The sequence below is a fragment of the Salmo trutta genome, unplaced genomic scaffold (genome assembly GCF_901001165.1).
Source record: "Salmo trutta unplaced genomic scaffold, fSalTru1.1, whole genome shotgun sequence".
NCBI lineage: Eukaryota > Metazoa > Chordata > Actinopteri > Salmoniformes > Salmonidae > Salmo > Salmo trutta.
Genome location: NW_021823350.1, coordinates 52,501 through 71,401, shown reverse-complemented (window position 1 = coordinate 71,401; position 18,901 = coordinate 52,501). Strand labels below are relative to the sequence as shown.

The 18,901-nt window shown below is 46.0% G+C and overlaps 1 protein-coding gene and 1 long non-coding RNA gene across 2 annotated transcripts in view; both read right to left on the bottom strand.

Annotated features, from left to right (window-relative positions):
- Positions 1 to 2,322: 2,322 nt before the first annotated feature.
- The window catches only part of LOC115190193 (testican-2), a gene marked incomplete at its 5' end in the record, with an annotated part of 61,231 nt that continues 44,652 nt past the window's right edge, over positions 2,323 to 18,901 (bottom strand). The window contains 2 exons of the mRNA XM_029748687.1: positions 2,323 to 2,590; positions 10,549 to 10,686. Coding sequence (XP_029604547.1) covers positions 2,448 to 2,590; positions 10,549 to 10,686 — 281 coding nt within the window. The remainder of the gene's footprint in view (positions 2,591 to 10,548; positions 10,687 to 18,901) is intronic.
- On the bottom strand, positions 14,025 to 15,594 carry LOC115190203 (uncharacterized). Its single transcript, XR_003877130.1, has 2 exons — positions 14,665 to 15,594; positions 14,025 to 14,216 (listed from the first exon to the last, which is right to left on the bottom strand). It is a non-coding gene; the product is annotated as an uncharacterized LOC115190203 (long non-coding RNA).

Sequence of the window (18,901 nt, the reverse complement as noted above, 5' to 3'; positions counted from 1 at the left end):
CCTTTAGGTTTATATCAGAGTATTGTTGGTGATGTAGCTCAGTCTCCTTTAGGTTTATATCAGAGTATTGTTGGTGCTGTAGCTCAGTCTCCTTTAGGTTTATATCAGAGTATTGTTGTTGATGTAACTTAGTTGTGTCCCAAATGGCACCCTATTCTTTATAAAGTGAACCCTATGGGCCCTGGTCAATAGTAGTGGACCCTAAAGGCAATAGGGTGGCCATTTGGGATGCAGACAAAGGTGGTAAATGGCACTTTGAGCCTGTAGGCGTACATTATCTGCTTCCAGAGTGGTGTCTCCTTCTGCCTGTCACGCCACAAGGACAACAGTGGCTCAGCATCTGCCGTGTCGTGCCTTTAAATTCCCCAGCGGGGAGAAATCATGTGTCAAAAGGTGCAGCTATGGTTTATGTGGCTTTCACCTGTGTCTTCAGCACCCAGATACTTTGCTGTTGAGACCACTGAGCTATGATGGAGCCTGTTGAGAGTGCAGTTTCATGTCCTGACGTTGGGAGGCAGTTTAGGACCAATGAAATGAAAACCTGTCTCCACGTTCAGCTCTGACATAAACTTCCATTTTAGATAACAGGGACATGAAGTAAAGAATTCTATAATTATCCATGTATGTTGGATTTGTTTTTAAACTATCCATTGTCAGTCATTTTGTTGATCACATACAGTATACATCACTATATTTCTAACTATTCAACAGAAATCACGTCAGAAAGGATTCAGAGATTCACCTCCCAAATCTTACAAAAATTGCAGGAGAGAGGCTATTTGTAAAGTAGTACAGAAAATGCAAGAGGTTTTGGGCCCAATGCCTTTAATAGTAAAGTGCTCAGCCTAGGAGAAGTACATTCATGTTCACTATAACGTGCAATATACTAAAAACAACTAAAGTGATGGAATAATAATGGCAACAATATACTCATAGAAAACAATCTAACGGTGAGAATTCAAGTATACACACAGAACTTCAAGTAGCATACACGTTGTTTTATAAACACCAAAATAAAGACTGAGAATAGAACATTGACTGAGACGTTCTTTGAAGTGATTTACAAAGTTCCCATAGGATAAGGTCGTGTCTGCATCCCAAAATGGAAGACTATTCCCTATATAGTACACTACTTTTCACCAGAGAGTCTGTATGAACCCTGGTAGAAAGTAGTGCACTATATAAGGTGCCATTTGGGACGTTTGCCTTGGTGGTGTAGGTTGATGGGACTAGTAATATACATTCTACTAGTTCTGAGTTGAAATAATACAATAGGTAACAAAGGTCCCGTAGCAGTTTCATAAGAGATATTAGTAGTTATTGTGTCTATGTTAATCGATATATATAGTATTTTAAAGGTTTCTAGACCGCCGAGAGCCGTGTACATCAGTATACCTTTAGCAGTAAAGTAGCACAGAACCCTTCCTTCATAACAACCCTGTTTCTAAGTCCTGTATTTATCTACATAACGCATAAACACATTCATTTTCACTAATTATCCAATGAGTAACATTACTTACCAATGAGTAACATTACATCCGTCAAAATCGAAACGAGAAATATGCTTCGTTAAGAAACTATTAAGAGAAAATAACAATTTCTCTCAGTAGTGGAATCCCCCCCTAAAGAGAGACTTGCATCCCAAATGGCTCCCTAATCCCTGTATAGTGCACAACTTTAGACCAGAGCTTTATGGGCCCTGATAAAAAGCTGTACACTATAAAAGGGAAAAGTGTTCCATTTGGGATATAACCAGAGTTATTTCTTCCCGCTAGTCTCGTTGTCCTGCTTCATAGATCATAGCTACAGGATTTATATACGCAGCAACTCTGATTTTGGCAACAATAATCCCGTAAATATTGAACCCTTTTCCACTGTCTCAGGTCTCAATCCGTTCCATTTCAGCAGATCTGCGATTTCAATATTCAAGCAATTGTTCACAATGGAACATAAATGTATGATACTAGATGCATTTCTGACAATAACAGTTGATGGCCAGATTATCAGATGATAGTTCTCTATGGTGTCGCTAGACGCTGTTCTTCAGAACAGCGAAACAGAACGCTCTCTTGCTTACAAAACAGAAAAGAATGAAGCAATAATTCACATATTTAAGACAAAAACTAGCAATCTCACCACTGTACCACCCCCCCACCTCCCACTCCCCAGATCCACATGGGGACAATACAGACAGAATTTCATGCCCCAAAATCCCCAAATCTTTTGCTGTTAGGAGACAAAGATGATTGTGTCCCAAATGGCACCTGATTCCCTATTTAGCGCACTACTTTTGACGAGAGCCCTATGGGTGTCCCCATGAGACCTGGTCAAAAGTAGTGCACTATATAGGGAATAGGGTGCCATTTGGGATGCAAGCCTCAGCCATCATCCCTGTAGTGGTAGGCCAGTGGATCCATCCTGACCAGGCTCTCCGTTTGGGTTCAGTTCTACCAGATGTATCCTCCGTCGTCTGCCTCCCCCTCTTCCTCCTCCTCCTCCTCCTCTTCTCCGTTCTCCTCCGCCTCCTTCTCTTCCTCATCCTCCCATCCTACGCCACTCCCAAAATCTCCGGAATATCCCACCAGCTCATCTGGAACGAGGGATGAAATGAAAAGAGTATTTCTCAGTTAACAATTCCTATGATTTCATGTGACAAAAGACTTCAGGTAACATACAGTAGGATGTTTGTAGGTAGTTAATACTGGTACATATTGCAGTCTCTCCTTGTCCATCCACTGCTTTCAGGGTAAGGAAAGAAATGTGTATTATAGATTTCAAATGAACTATCCCTTTAATACTGCTGAAATTCAAACAAACCACACTGCGCCGCCGTGGCCATCCCACTGTTCTGGACTGTTCAGTACAGTGTGATGTCCACACAGTGCATTTGTTTCAATCCTGGTCTTATTAGAAGACCAAAAGCCATTTTGTTTTAGTCCTATACAGCCCTATGGCCCTATACAGCTCTACAGCCCTATGGCCCTATACAGCCCTACAGCCCTATGGCCCTATACAGCCCTACGGTCCTATACAGCCCTATGGCCCTATACAGCCCTACAGCCCTATGGCCCTATACAGCTCTACAGCCCTATGGCCCTATACAGCCCTATGGCCCTATACAGCCCTACGGTCCTATACAGCTCTACAGCCCTATGGCCCTATACAGCCCTATGGCCCTATACAGCCCTATGGCCCTATACAGCTCTACAGCCCTACAGTCCTATACAGCTCTACAGCCCTACGGTCCTATACAGTCCTACAGCCCTACGGTCCTATACAGCCCTACAGCCCTATCGCCCTATACAGCCCTACGGTCCTATACAGCCCTATACAGCCCTACGGCCCTATACAGCCCTATACAGTCCTACAGCCCTACAGCCCTATACAGCCCTATACAGCCCTACAGCCCTATGGCCCTATACAGCCCTTCACAGCCCTATATAGCCCTACAGTCCTATAAAGCCCTATGCAGCCCTACATCCATATACAGTCCAATACATCCCTATAGCCCTACATAACCCTATAGCCCTATACAGCCGTACAGCCCTATACAGCCTTATAACCCTACAGCCCTATAGCCCTACAGCCCTATACAGCCCAATACAGCCCTATAGCCCTATAACCCTATAGCCCTAAACAGCCCTATACAGTCCTACAGCCCTATACAGTCCTACAGCCCAATACAGTCCTACAGCCCTATACAGCCCTACAGCCCTATACAGTCCTACAGCCCTATACAGTCATACAGCCCTATACAGTCCTACAGCCCTATACAGTCCTACAGCCCTGTACAGTCCTACAGCCTACATCCCTATACAGTCCTACAGCCCTATACAGTCCTACAGCCCTATACAGTCATACAGCCCTATACAGTACTACAGCCTACAGACCTATACAGTCCTACAGCCCTATACAGTCCTACATCCCTATACAGTCCTACAGCCCTATACAGTCATACAGCCCTATACAGTCATACAGCCCTACACAGCCCTATAGCCCTATACAGTCATACAGCCCTATACAGCCCTACAGCCCTATACAGCCCTATACAGCCCTATACAGTCCTACAGCCCTACAGCCCTATACAGTCCTACAGCCCTATACAGCCCTACAGCCCTATACAGTCCTACAGCCCTATACAGTCCTACAGCCCTATACAGCCCTATACAGTCCTACAGCCCTATACAGCCCTATACAGTCATACAGCTCTATACAGCCCATAATACTGATTGTATTATATAACCACCAAGAAGTTCTTCACTACAGTCCTACAGCGTGATATTCTAAAGCAATTGTACATGAGAGGGTGTGCTAAATAACTTGTTTAGCACAGCTGTGCTGCGGTCATAGTTAGGAGGCGAAGCAAAGTGCTGTAAATGGAGTTTGAAGTGGAGGGAGTACAGGGCTTAGCGTGTCTCTAGAAGAGGCTAAAAAGAGATTTGGGCTTGAATATTTTCAGAACAAGTCGAGTAATTGATTAAGGGAGGAGTATTCAAATGCATAGGATGTAGTGATCATAATATAGTAGCCATATCTAGGAAAACAAAAGTTTCAAATGCTGGGCCTAATATAGTGTATAAGAGGTCATACAATACGTTTTGTAGTGATTCATATGTTGATGATGTAAATAATATTTGCTGGTCTGTGGTGTGTAATGAGGAGCAACCAGACGCTGCACTTGACGCATTTTTATGAAATGTGCTTATTCCAGTTACTAATAGCACGCACCCATTAAGAACATAACTGTAAAAACTGTTCAATCTCCTTAGATTGATGAGGAATTGAAAAATTGTATGGTTAAGAAGGATGAGGCAAAAGGTATGACAAATAAGTCTGGCTGTACAACTGATTGGCAAATGTACTGCAAATTGAGAAATCGTGATTAAACTAAATAAAAACAAAAATAACATATACTATGAAACTCAAATAAATTATATAAAGAATGATAGTAAAAAGCTTTGCAGCACCTTAAATGAAAATTTGTGAAAAAAGGCAAACTCAGCTCCATCATTCATTGAATCAGATGGCTCGTTCATCACAAAACCAACTGATATTGTCAACTAATTTAATGACTTTTTCATTGTCAAGATAAGCAAACTTAGGGATGACATACCAGCAACAAACGCTGACACTACACATCCAAGTATATCTGACCAAATTATGAAAGACAAGCACTGTACTTTTGAATTCCGTAAAGTCAGTGTGGAAGAGGTGAAAAAAATTATTGTTGTCTATCAACAATGACAAGCCACCAGGGTCTGACAATCTGGATGGAAAATTACTGAGGATAATAGCGGATGATATTGCCACTCCTATGTGCCATATCTTCAATTTAAGCCTACTAGAAAGTGTGTGCCCTCAGGCCTGGAGGGAAGCTAAAGTCATTCTGCTAGCCAAGAATAGTAAAGCCCCCTTTACTGGCTCAAATAGCTGACCAATCAGCCTGTTACCAACCCTTAGTAAACTTCTGGAAAAAATTGTGTTTGACCAGATACAATGCTATTTTACAGTGAACAAATTGACAACAGACTTTCAGCACACTTATAGGGAAGGACATTCAACAAGCACAGCACTTACACAAATGACTGATGATTGGCTGGGAGAAATTGATGATAAAAAGATTGTAGGGGCTGTTTTGTTAGACTTCAGTGTGACTTTTGACATTATCGATCATAGTCTGCTGCTGGAAAAACGTATGTGTTATGGCTTTACACCCTCTGCTATAATGTGGTTAAAGAGTTACTTGTCCAACAGAACACAGAGGGTGTTCTTTAATGGAAGCTTCTCAAATATCATCCAGTTAGAATCAGGAATTCCCCAGGGTAGCTGTTTAGGCCCCTTGCCTTTTTCAATTTTTACTAATGACATGCCACTGACTTTGAGTAAAGCCAGAGTATCTATGTATGCGGATGACTCAACACTATACACGTCAGCTACTACAGCAACTGAAATGAAAGCAAAACTTAACAAAGAGCTGCAGTTAGTTTCAGAGTGGGTGGCAAGGAATAAATTAGTCCTAAATATTTCTAAAACGAAAAGCATTGTATTTGGGACAAATCATTCACTAAACCCTAAACCTCAACTAAATCTCGTAATGAATAATGTGGAAATTGAGCAAGTTGAGGTGACTAAACTGCTTGGAGTAACCCTGGATTGTAAACTGTCATGGTCAAAACATATTGATACAACAGTAGCTAAAATGGGGAGAAGTCTGCCTTCTAAAGATTCTGACATTTCTTGTCCAAATATTTAGATATTCTTAATTCCATTCCTTTACTTTAAATTTGTGTGTATTGTTGTGAAATTGTTAGATATTACTTGTTAGATATTACTGCACTGTTGGAGCTAGAAACACAAGCATTTCGCTACACCCGCAATAACATCTACTTAACATGTGTATGTGATCAATACAATTTGATTTGATGTAACAACACTATCAACAAGGCACGTCCTGTAGGCCATAGTTTTGTCACACCTGGACTACTGTTCAGTAGTGTGGTCAGGTGCCACAAAGAGAGACTTTGGAAAATTACAATTGGCTCAGAACAGTGCAGCACGGCTGGCCCTTAAAAGTACAAGGAGAGCTAACATTAAATCTTTCATGGCTCAAAGTAGAAGAGAGATTGACTTCATCACTACTTGCTTTTGTAAGAAGTGTTGACAAGCTGAATGCACTGAGCTGTCTGTTTGAACTGCTGGCACACAGCTCTGACACTGACACTGACATAGCCTAGTGGTTAGAGTGTTGGACTAGTAACCGAAAGGTTGCAAGTTCAAATCCCTGAGCTGACAAGGTACAAATCTGTTGTTCTGCTGCTGAACAAGGCAGTTAACCTGCTGTCATTGTAAATAAGAATTTGTTCTTAACTGACTTGCCAAGTTTACTAAAGGTAAAAAATAAAAAACACCCATGCATACCCCACAAGACATGCCACCAGAGGTCTCTTCACGGTCCCCAAGTCCAGAACAAACTATGGGAGGCACACAGTATAACATAGATCCATGACTACATGGAACTCTATTCCATATCAGGTAACTGATGCAAGCAGTAGAATCAGGTAAAAATATACCTTATGAAACAGCGGGGACTGTGAAGAGACACATGCACACACACGTAATATTGTTGTATGGTGGTATTATACATTCTGTATTGTAGATATGTAGTGGGGTAACAATGTTATATGATGTACTGTTTTATATTTTGTTTTATACGTAAGTGCTTTAATCTGTCTGGACCCCAGGAAGAGTAGCTGTTGCCTTGGCAACAGCCAATGGGGCTCCTTAATAAATACAAATGGGAGGGAAAGCATTTCTCTACACTCTCAATAGCATCTGCTAACCATGTGTATGTGACCAATAAAATGTGATTTGATTTGAAAGTGAGAGGAGGTTGAAAAGACTGAGGGAGGTTTGAATCTATTGAAGCTAGCAATAACAATGGAGAGGGTATTCAGAGGAAGATTGAGGTCAAGTTCAAACAGAGTGAGCCGGACGCCAGTTACAGTTCTGGAGGTGAAGGCGTAGATGGTGTTGTGAGGATCTCGGAGCCCGAGCCTTGCATTGATGGACATGGTTATTGATCAAAATAAGTTTGGTCCAATGGGAGTGAGCGTGGAACCAGGCCTTTTGGCCGATTCATGGGTGGTTTCAGGTTGGGTGGAAAAGATGGTGGGTGCTGTTGGGTCAGTGACGGTAACCCGAAGTGGACTTGTGTTTCTTCAGATCAGAGGGAGCAGGGCACTCCGTGCGACGCAACTTGGGGAAAGATCTGTATCTTGCTTTACGCTTAGTTACAGGGCACCATTAAAGGGAGTGATTTCTGGGGTAGCGTTAAGTTTGGAGGTGGAACAATTGAAATGGAAGATTCCTGGTGTTGGTGACGCTCGTCGTTTGGTGCGACGCAGACCCGGTGGTGAGCATGGTGAAACAGAGGAGTCACCGTTAGTCCTTTTGAGTTTTGAACACTGGAGGTTGGTGGCACCTTAATTGGGGAGGACGGGCTCATGGTAATGGCTGGAGTGGAATGGTATCAAATACATCAAACACATTTGTTTCCAGGTGTTTGATGCCGTTCCATTAGCTCGGTTCCAGACATTATTATGAGCTGTCCTCCCCTCAGAAGCCTCCACTGGTTTGGAGTCAGAGTTTCTAGCCAACAAAGCCATGTTAGGATATATCAGGTATCCTGTTAGAGCTTCTGTTCTGAATCCACTGCTCTGTTTCAGGTGTAACGTTTATGGCCATGTCACAGCAGTGTATAGGATGGAGATTCCAAGATGTGGGAAGTGTGCAGGAGGTGAAAGAGGATTGTGTCGTTTCGGTGGATTAAGTTGTGTGTGTTAACTGTAGGGGTGTCTATGATGCTGGGGATCGGAAGTGTCCGGTGCGAGAGAGGCAGATTGAGGTGGCTTTGAGTCAGAGTAGTACAGAAGATGTTGTACGCTGAGGCAGTGAAGAAAGTAGAGAAGGAGGGGTCAAAGGTGAGGGATCCTGAGAGGATTCCAGTGAATAGTAGATCTGTGCCAGAACAGAAGGATCGGCCAACGAGTGATATATGCTTCAGTAAGGTTGGCTTCTTAGTGTTCATAGCAAATGGTTATCAACTGTACCACAGAAATGGAACGTAAATCACAGAGAATAGATGTTGTTGTGGTGGCAGCTGCAGAGATGTATTTGGATATATGAGATTTGACTTCAGAAGAGTTACAGGGTGTGGTGTCCCGTCCTCCCAGGCCGCTGGCAGGGTGCAGGAGCAGATAGGATCAAAGTAGTGGAATGGGGTAGTGGGTTTTAATGACTGTAGGGTTAGTTGGCCTGGTGCAGGAGCAGATAGGGTCAAAGTAGTGGAATGGGGTAGTGGGTTTTTAATGACTGTAGGGTTAGTTGGCCTGGTGCAGGAGCAGATAGGGTCAAAGTAGTGGAATGGGGTAGTGGGTTTTTAATGAGTGTAGGGTTAAGTTGGTTAGGGTAATTCAAATATATGTATATCTTTATTTATAATATTTCCCGGTTCCCCTTTCCCATTTTGTATCACAAAGTGTAGTGGATCTATCTATCTACAAAGTGTAGTGGATCTGAATTACCCTAACCAACCTATAGTTCCGTTGGGGACGGTAATGCCACATATTGGATACCAACCGCTGTTAAACTTCACAGGAGAAGAGGAGTCCTGTAGAGCAGCATAGCCATGCTAAAAAAGTCATTTTTTACACAACCTTGAGTGTACAATTAAGCAATAAGGCCCGAGGAGGTGTGGTATATGGCCAATATACCACGGCTAAGGGCTGTTCTTAGGCACGACGCAAACCTGGACACAGCTCTTAGCCGTGGTATATTGGCCATATATCACAAACCCTCCAGGTGCGTTATTGCTATTATAAACTGGTTACCAACGTAATTAGAGCAGTAAAAATAAATGTTCTGTCATACCCGTGGTATACGGTCTGATATAAAACGGCTTTCAGCCAATCAGCATTCAAGGCTCAAACCACCCAGTTTATAATTGCTTTTCTACAACGGGTGACCAATTAAATAAAAAACGTTATTTTGATAAATGTATTCATAGGCTTCTATTTCATCCCTCATCAAAAATATAGGCCCAGTCCCGACACATCTATGGTTGCTAGCCAAGCTGGCTGGCCGTTCATTCTGGTTAGGTTGACAGAGACGCGACCCAGTCGTTAAGTCTTTTTGTTCTGTATCTATGGACGAGACCCAGTCGTTAAGTCTTTTTGTTCTGTATCTATGGACGAGACCCAGTCGTTAAGTCTTTTTGTTCTGTATCTATGGACGAGACCCAGTCGTTAAGTCTTTTTGTTCTGTATCTATGGACGCGACCCAGTCGTTAAGTCTTTTTGTTCTGTATCTATGGACGAGACCCAGTCGTTAAGTCTTTTTGTTCTGTATCTATGGACGAGACCCAGTCGTTAAGTCTTTTTGTTCTGTATCTATGGACGCGACCCAGTCGTGTTCTAAATGTTCCGTTGCCATGCTGGCTGGCAACGCTCTTATCCCTTGCTTGCTAGCTAGCCAACTAGGGCTAACTTCCAGTCACATCAAACAGTGAAGCAAGAATAACAGCAAAGTATCTGCATGTCGTTTGACCTGTTTTTATATGAATATTTCTTTGCATATGTCCATAAAAATGATGCTGATTCATGATCTCGACTGGCTGAGAAAAGATGTCTGTCTCATCCTGATATGTTAATTCATTCTCAATAGGATAGTGGAGATCACATTTCAATATCCAAACAATGTTGCAAATGTCCAGAGACAAACAGAAACGTTTGTACAAATCCCCCTGTTGTTGTAAACCAAATGTTAGGCTAGAAGCAAGGGGATATAATGTCTAGATGCTTTTTACAGTGGACATCACGTTAATGAATTGGTTGATGGGACACTGGATGCACAGGCATTTCTCATAGGCTGACCCATACTAAACCGTTTATTTTAGCGTGGCTTAGAACGCGTCTCAACCAATCACAATGCCTACTTTTTGTTATTGTATAACCACCAAGAAGCTCTTCACTACAGCCCTACAGCTCTTACCACAGTCAGGGTTGCCATGGATTCTGGAGCCCATAATTTCTCCTCCGTGCTGGTCGACACACCAACACTCTCCCATGCTCTGGTCACACTGCAGCTGCCTGTAGTAGCCATCCTCATCACAGCTGGGGATGTACATGCCTGCAAACACACACGCACGCGCACGCACGCACGCACGCACGCACGCACACACACACACACACACACACACACACACACACACACACACACACACACACACACAGTGTTGTTAAATATGTATGCACTGTGCTGCGGAGCTCTCTGCGCTGCCTCACACCGGTGGAAGAGATAAGTGGTGCATAAATGAAAAACGTCAGCGCAGCTTGTAGACCTGTGAGGAGACTCAGTCTGGAAAGGAAGGAGAGGTAACAGAGGAGGAGCTGTCTGTTGGAGAATGCCAGAGAGAGAGAGAGAGAGAGACAAGGTGAGGAAAAGGGTATAAGAGAGGGAGAAAGACAGAGAGGGAGACAGAAAGAGAGATGAGAGGGAAGAATAGAGGGAGAAAGAGAAAGAGAGGAAGAGAGAGGGACAGAAAAAACAGGGAGGCGAGAGAGTGAGCGAGACACAGAGAGAGGGTCAGAAAAAACAGGGAGAGGAAAAAGTGAGAGAGACAGAAAAAACAGGCAGAGGTGAGAGAGTGAGAGAGACAGAGAAAGAGGGACAGAAAAAACAGGGAGAGGAAAGCGTGAGAGAGACAGAGAGAGTAGTAGTATTTATTAGGAACCCCAATGAGCTGCTGCAAAGGCAGGGGCTACTCTTCCTGGGGTCCATACAGGAAACAACATAAAATACACAGCACTGCATTACAATGTAGTCATTTAGCAGACGTTCCCATCCAGAGAGACCCACAGCTAGCGCACTCATCTCAAGATAGCCAGGTGACACAACCAGGCATCACATACTACTACATAATACAATACAAAGTCCATCAAAACGTCTGTGTGTCTCAAAGAGAGAGAGACGGGACTCAAGTCTGCTTTACTGAGCCAGGCCTTTATTCAAGATGCATTAATCTAATTATAAATTTACTCATGCATGTCTCTCTATGCCGTGATTTTAATCTATATATCTATACATTTTCTCAGCTACAGTTGAAGTGGGAAGTTTACATACACTTAGGTTGGAGTCATTAAAACTCGTTTTTCAACCACTCCACAAATTTCTTGTTAACAAACTATAGTTTTGGCAAGTCGGTTAGGACATCTACTTTGTGCATGACACAAGTAATTTTTCCAACAATTGTTTACAGACAGATTGTATCACTTAAAATTCACTGTATCACAATTCCAGTGGGACAGAAGTTTGCATACACTAAGTTGACTGTGCCTTTAAACAGCTTGGAAAATTCCAGAAAATTATGTCATGGCTTTAGAAGCTTCTGTTAGGCTAATTGACATACTTTGAGTCAATTGGACGTGTACCTGTGGATGTATTTCAAGGCCTACCTTCAAACTCAGTGCCTCTTTGCTTGACATCATGGGAAAATCAAAATAAATCAGCCAAGACCTCAGAAAAGAAATTGTAGACCTCCACAAGTCTGGTTCATCCTTGGGAGCAATTTCCAAATGCCTGAAGGTACCATGTTCATCTGTACAAACAATAGTACGCAAGTATAAACACCATGGGACCACGCAGCCGCCATACCGCTCGGAAGGAGATGCGTTCTGTCTCCTAGAGATGAACGTACTTTGGTGCGAAAAGTGCTAATCAATCCCAGAACAACAGCAAAGGACCTTGTGAAGATGCTGGAGGAAACATGTACAAAAGTATCTATATCCACAGTAAAATGAGTCCTATATCGACATAACCTGAAAGGCCGCTCAGCAAGGATGAAGGCACTGCTCCAAAACCACCATAATAAAGCCAGACTACGGTTTGCAACTGCACATGGGGACAAAGATCGTACTTTTTGGAGAAATGTCCTCTGCTCTGATGAAACTAAAATAGAACTGTTTGGCCATAATGACCATCGTTATGTTTAGAGGACAAAGGGGGAGGCTTGTAAGCCGAAGAACACCATCCCAACCGTGAAGCACAGGAGTGGCAGCATCATGTTGTGGGGGTGCTTAGCTGCAGGAGGGACTGGTGCACTTCACAAAACAGAGGGCATCATGAGGATGGAAAATTATGTGGATATATTGAAGCAACATCAAGACATCAGTCAGGAAGTTAAAGCTTGGTTGCAAATGGGTCTTCCAAATGGACAATGACCCCAAGCATACTTCCAAAGTTGTGGCAAAATGGCTTAAGGACAACAAAGTCAAGGTATTGGAGTGGCCATCACAAAGCCCTGACCTCAATCCTAAAGAAAATGTGTGGGCAGAACTGAAAAAGCGTGTGCTAGCAAGGAGGCCTACATACCTGACTCAGTTACACCAGCTCTGTCAGGAGGAACTATTCCCACTTATTGTGGGAAGCTTGTGGAAGGCTACCCGAATACTAATGGAGTGTATGTAAACTTCTGACCCACTGGGAATGTGATGAAAGAAATAAAAGCTGAAATAAATCATTCTCTCTACTATTATTCTGACATTTCACATTCTTGAAATAAAGTGGTGATCCTAACTGACCTAAGACAGGGAGTTTTTACTAGGATTAAATGTCAGGAATTGTGAAAAACTGAGTTTAAATGTATTTGGCTAAGGTGTATGTAAATTTCCGACTTCAACTGTATGTCTATGCCTTGATAGTGTCATGTTAAAATGGTTGACAGTCCTGTGACAGTTCCCCCTCTGTTTCAGCCTCCTCCCTTCAGACCAACTGTCAAACACATCTGCCACTTTACATAAACACTGTAGCGAGGGGGCGGAGTTACAAATGCCCCCAAAATAAAGAGACGAGACAAGGAATAAGACATTTTAAGTCCCAATGGGGAACTAACTTAAAACTGTCTTCAAATATTTAAAGCCTGTTTTTGGTTTGGTTCCTCCTTATCCTCAGTTGGTACCCATACTGCACCATACTGCACCATACTGTACCATACTGCACCATACTGTAACATACTGCACCATACTGCACCATACTGTAACATACTGCACCATACTGCACCATACTGTAACATACTGCACCATACCCCACCATACTGCACCATACAGCACCATACTGTAACATACTGCACCATACAGCACCATACTGTAACAAACTGCACCATACTGCACCATACTGTAACATACTGCACCATACTGCACCATACTGTAACATACTGCACCATACCCCACCATACCCCATCATACTGCACCATTCTGCTGTAGGAACATTAGGTATCCTTGAGCAGAGGAGTAAAATCACAATCATGTCATTCGGCCTGTTTTTGGTTTGCTTCCTTGTTGTCCTTTGATTGGCACCTGTACTGACAGGCCTGCCAATCACAACACTGGAAGGAGAGAGTCTCTGTCTCTGGAGTTGGTTGTGTGAGGGTGCTGTGTGTGGTGAGAGGGTGCTGTCCCTTTTTCTGTTCATTTTTTCTTATTTCTTTATCATTGAAGTTATTTATTTTAGTGATTACATTGTGGGGTGAGTTAGTGGCTTGGGTGTCATTTGTTTGTTGGAAGTGGGGATGACGTCTCACGTGGGGAAGCCACCCCTGTCTCTCCGTCACGGTTTCAGGTGTATGCCTGAGCCCAATGTGACCGTGTAGGATGTTCTCCTCGCTGTGGGAGAAAAGGTTGACTATGAAAATCTTTCAACTGCTTGGTGAATGAATAAAGCAGTGGCTGTGAGGAGGGAGGGAGAGGAGGGAGGGAGAGGAGGGAGGGAGGGGAGGGAGAGGAGGAGGGAGAGAAGGGAGGGCGAGGAGGGAGAGGAGGAGGGAGAGAGAGGAGGAGTGAGATGAGGAGGGAGAGGGGGAAGGGAGAGGAGGAGTGAGAGGAGGGAGAGAGGAGGGAGGAAATTAATAAAGCATTGGCTGTGTTTCTGAAAGATGAGCACCTTGTCAAGCGGATGGTCTGATCAGCATCACAGGGGGAGATCTTTCCCTTGTCTGTTACCTCTGTTGATGGGTCTGATCAGCTTCACAGGGGGAGATCTTTCCCTCGTCTGTTACCTCTGTTGATGGTTCCGATCAGCATCACAGGGGGAGATCTTTCCCTTGTCTGTTACCTCTGTTGGTTATCTTTCGACAGGCGGATTTATTTTGGTCTGGTCAACACTGGACACGAGCAGCAGTGTTACAACTCCGTTTGCATGAGGTGGGCCAAGGGCTGGTGGACATTATCTCCAGAGTGACAGCTTTCCGTCTACAAGCTGCACAGAGACTTCTGTACCAGCTGGAGAGATACTGCTTGGGCTGGTCCGAGGAGAGCAGGGGACCTTGGGTAGGACACTGGCACTTGTTCCTGTTGGATATGGAGCAGGTTGATATGTCAGTCATTACTCTGTTCTACCGCGCTGTGCTATGAGCGTGTTCACAGAGACGTTTCACAGCCCACTCCTCTAGACCAGAGTGCTGACCAATGCCATCTTGCAGGCCATAGCGGGGTTTAATAAGTTGGGTGACCTGCAAGAAGAGGATGGATGGAAATCTGCCAGCGACATGTCGGAGGCTTCCTCCATAAAGTCAACCAGGCCGCTGCAGCAGGAGGTGGAGGAGGCCCGTGCTGCATTACCGGGCTCGTTCAGAGAGCTGCCGGGGAGAAGGCAGACACTGGACCGTCTAACCACGAATGACACTGACCTGCCTCCTTTCACCATCGCTGCCGCTGCAGGGGAACACCAGGAGGGTGAGGGAATGATCCAGAGCCGGGGGCCTTTTCCACAGCCAGCTAAAAAGCTCTGTACACGGTGTCTGTGAAGATGACTCAGGAAGACCATATGCATGGGCTGAGGGCAGCGAGCGGGCTGGTAGGGGAGGTTGGGACCAGGTTCTTCTCTGACAGGATGTTGGCGCTCCCTGTATAAGCCTCTCATTGAGAAGCGTATTGCTGATCTACAGTGGAGGATCATTCACAGGGCTATCGCTACAAACAGATACGTGTCTCACCTTAATCCATCAGTGGGGAGGGGGTGTCTGTTCTGTGAGGAGGGGGTGTCTGTTCTGTGAGGAGGGGGTGTCTGTTCTGTGAGGAGGGGGTGTCTGTTCTGTGAGGAGGGGGTGTCTGTTCTGTGGGGAGGGGGTGTCTGTTCTGTGGGGAGGGGTGTCTGTTCTGTGGGGAGGGGGGTGTTCCTGTTCTGTGAGGAGGGGTGTCTGTTTCTGTGAGGAGGGGGGTCTGTTCTGTGGGGAGGGGGTGTCTGTTCTGTGAGGAGGGGGTGTCTGTTCTGTGAGGAGGGGGTGTCTGTTCTGTGAGGAGGGGTGTCTGTTCTGTAGGGGAGGGGGTGTCTGTTCTGTAAGGGAGGGGGTGTCTGTTCTGTAAGGGGAGGGGTGTCTGTTCTGTAAGGGGAGGGGGTGTCTGTTCTGTAAGGGGGGGTGTCTGTTCTGTAGGGGGGGGGGTGTCTGTAGGGGAGGGGGTGTCTGTTCTGTAAGGGGGGGGTGTCTGTCTGTGAGGAGGGGGGTGTCTGTTCTGTGGGAGGGGGGTGTCCTGTTCCTGTGGGAGGGGGTGTCCTGTTCTGTAGGGGAGGGGGTGTCTGTTCTGTGGAGAGGGGGGGTGCTGTTCTGTGAGGAGGGGGTGTCTGTTCTGTGTGGAGGGGGTGTCTGTTCTGTGGGGGAGGGGTGTCTGTTCTGTGGGGAGGGGGTGTCTGTTCTGTGAGGAGGGGTTGTCTGTTCTGTGGGGAGGGGGTGTCTGTTCTGTGGGGAGGGGGTGTCTGTTCTGTGGGGGGGGGTGTCTGTTCTGTGGGGAGGGTTGTCTGTTCTGTGAGAGGGGTGTCTGTTCTGTGAGGAGGGGGTGTCTGTTCTGTGGGGAGGGGGTGTCTGTTCTGTGGGGAGGGGGTGTCTGTTCTGTGGGGGGGGGGTGTCTGTTCTGTGAGGAGGGGGTGTCTGTTCTGTGAGGAGGGTGTCTGTTCTGTGAGGAGGGGTGTCTGTTCTGTGGGGAGGGGGTGTCTGTTCTGTGGGGAGGGGGTGTCTGTTCTGTGGGGAGGGGTGTCTGTTTGTGAGGAGGGGGTGTCTGTTCTGTGAGGAGGGGTGTCTGTTCTGTGGGGAGGGGGTGTCTTCTGTGGGGAGGGGTGTCTGTTCTGTGAGGAGGGGGTGTCTGTTCTGTGAGGAGGGGGGTGTCTGTTCTGTGTAGGTGAGGGGGGGAGACAATGTAGCATCTGTTTTTTTCTTGTTCCAGGCTGGTAGGGAGGTTTAGGTATAGAGTAGCCAACAGGAGGAGGGTCTAGGTATAGAGTAGCCAACAGGAGGAGGGTCTAGGTATAGAGTAGCCAACAGGAGGAGGGTCTAGGTATAGAGTAGCCAACAGGAGGAGGAGGGTCTAGGTATAGAGTAGCCAACAGGAGGAGGAGGGTCTAGGTATAGAGTAGCCAACAGGAGGAGGAGGGTCTAGGTATAGAGTAGCCAACAGGAGGAGGGTCTAGGTATAGAGTAGCCAACAGGAGGAGGGTCTAGGTATAGAGTAGCCAACAGGAGGAGGGTCTAGGTATAGAGTAGCCAACAGGAGGAGGGTCTAGGTATAGAGTAGCCAACAGGAGGAGGGTCTAGGTATAGAGTAGCCAACAGGAGGAGGAGGGTCTAGGTATAGAGTAGCCAACAGGAGGAGGGTCTAGGTATAGAGTAGCCAACAGGAGGAGGAGGGTCTAGGTATAGAGTAGCCAACAGGAGGAGGGTCTAGGTATAGAGTGGCCAACAGGAGGAGGAGGGTCTAGGTATAGAGTAGCCAACAGGAGGAGGGTCTAGGTATAGAGTGGCCAACAGGAGGAGGGTCTAGGTATAGAGTGGCCAACAGGAGGAGGGTCTAGGTATAGAGTGGCCAACAGGAGGAGGGTCTAGGTATAGAGTGGCCAACAGGAGGAGGGACTGCCTAGTAAACTTGGGGCAGACCAGAATGTCAGTGTGGAAGACCAGGAAACATGAGATGCAGGGGGCGGGGTGTACGGAGCCCAGAGCTGTGCTGCTGGGGCTGGTTCCGGCTCGGCTGACACTGGACCATGTATATGGGGAGGCTGGTGAACCGTCTGGGGGACTTTGTAGTGGTGTGGGGTGTCAGAGGGGGTACCATGAACGAGGAGGGGGCGGGGGGGCTTGGTTCTAACTTTGTAGTCTGTTGAAGTGAAGTGGGGTTTGTGCTGTTGGCGATGTATTCTAAAATAAAACCCTCTCTCTCTGAGCCTGCTGTGGGCTCCATGGGGCTCACCTTAGCACTGCTCTCCAAGCAGCCTGATTAGGCCCTGATCCTGGCTGCTGCTTGTCTGTTTAATGAGCATCCTCCAGTTCCCCTGCTGCTGCAGACACCTTGTTACACAACTACACACAAACTAGACACACACACACACACACACACACACACACACACACACACACACACACACACACACACACACACACACACACACACACACACACACACACACACACACACACACACACACACACACACACACGATGTGCTCCAGGCACCTTATCAGCACTACACAAGTACACACACACACACTGTACCTCACTACACAGACACACACCAGCCACAACACGGGCACATGCCAGCAGCAGCAGCTCACACCCGCCCACACCAGAACAGGCTGACGAGTAGATCAGTGGGAATAGATCCTCCACACACCAGAACAGGCTGACGAGTAGATCAGTGTGAATAGATCCTCCACACACACCAGAACAGGCTGACGAGTAGATCAGTGGGAATAGATCCTCCACACACACCAGAACAGGCTGACGAGTAGATCAGTGGGAATAGATCCTCCACACACACCAGAACAGGCTGACGAGTAGATCAGTGGGAATAGACCCTCCACACACCAGAACAGGCTGACGAGTAGATCATTGGGAATAGATCCTCCACACACCAGAACAGGCTGACGAGTAGATCAGTGTGAATAGATCCTCCACACACACCAGAACAGGCTGACGAGTAGATCAGTGGGAATAGATCCTCCACACACACCAGAACAGGCTGACGAGTAGATCAGTGTGAATAGATCCTCCACACACACCAGAACAGGCTGACGAGTAGATCAGTGGGAATAGACCCTCCACACACCAGAACAGGCTGACGAGTAGATCAGTGGGAATAGATCCTCCACACACCAGAACAGGCTGACGAGTAGATCAGTGGGAATAGATCCTCCACACACACACCAGAACAGGCTGACGAGTAGATCAGTGGGAATAGATCCTCCACACACACCAGAACAGGCTGACGAGTAGATCAGTGGGAATAGATCCTCCACACACACCAGAACAGGCTGACGAGTAGATCAGTGGGAATAGATCCTCCACACACACCAGAACAGGCTGACG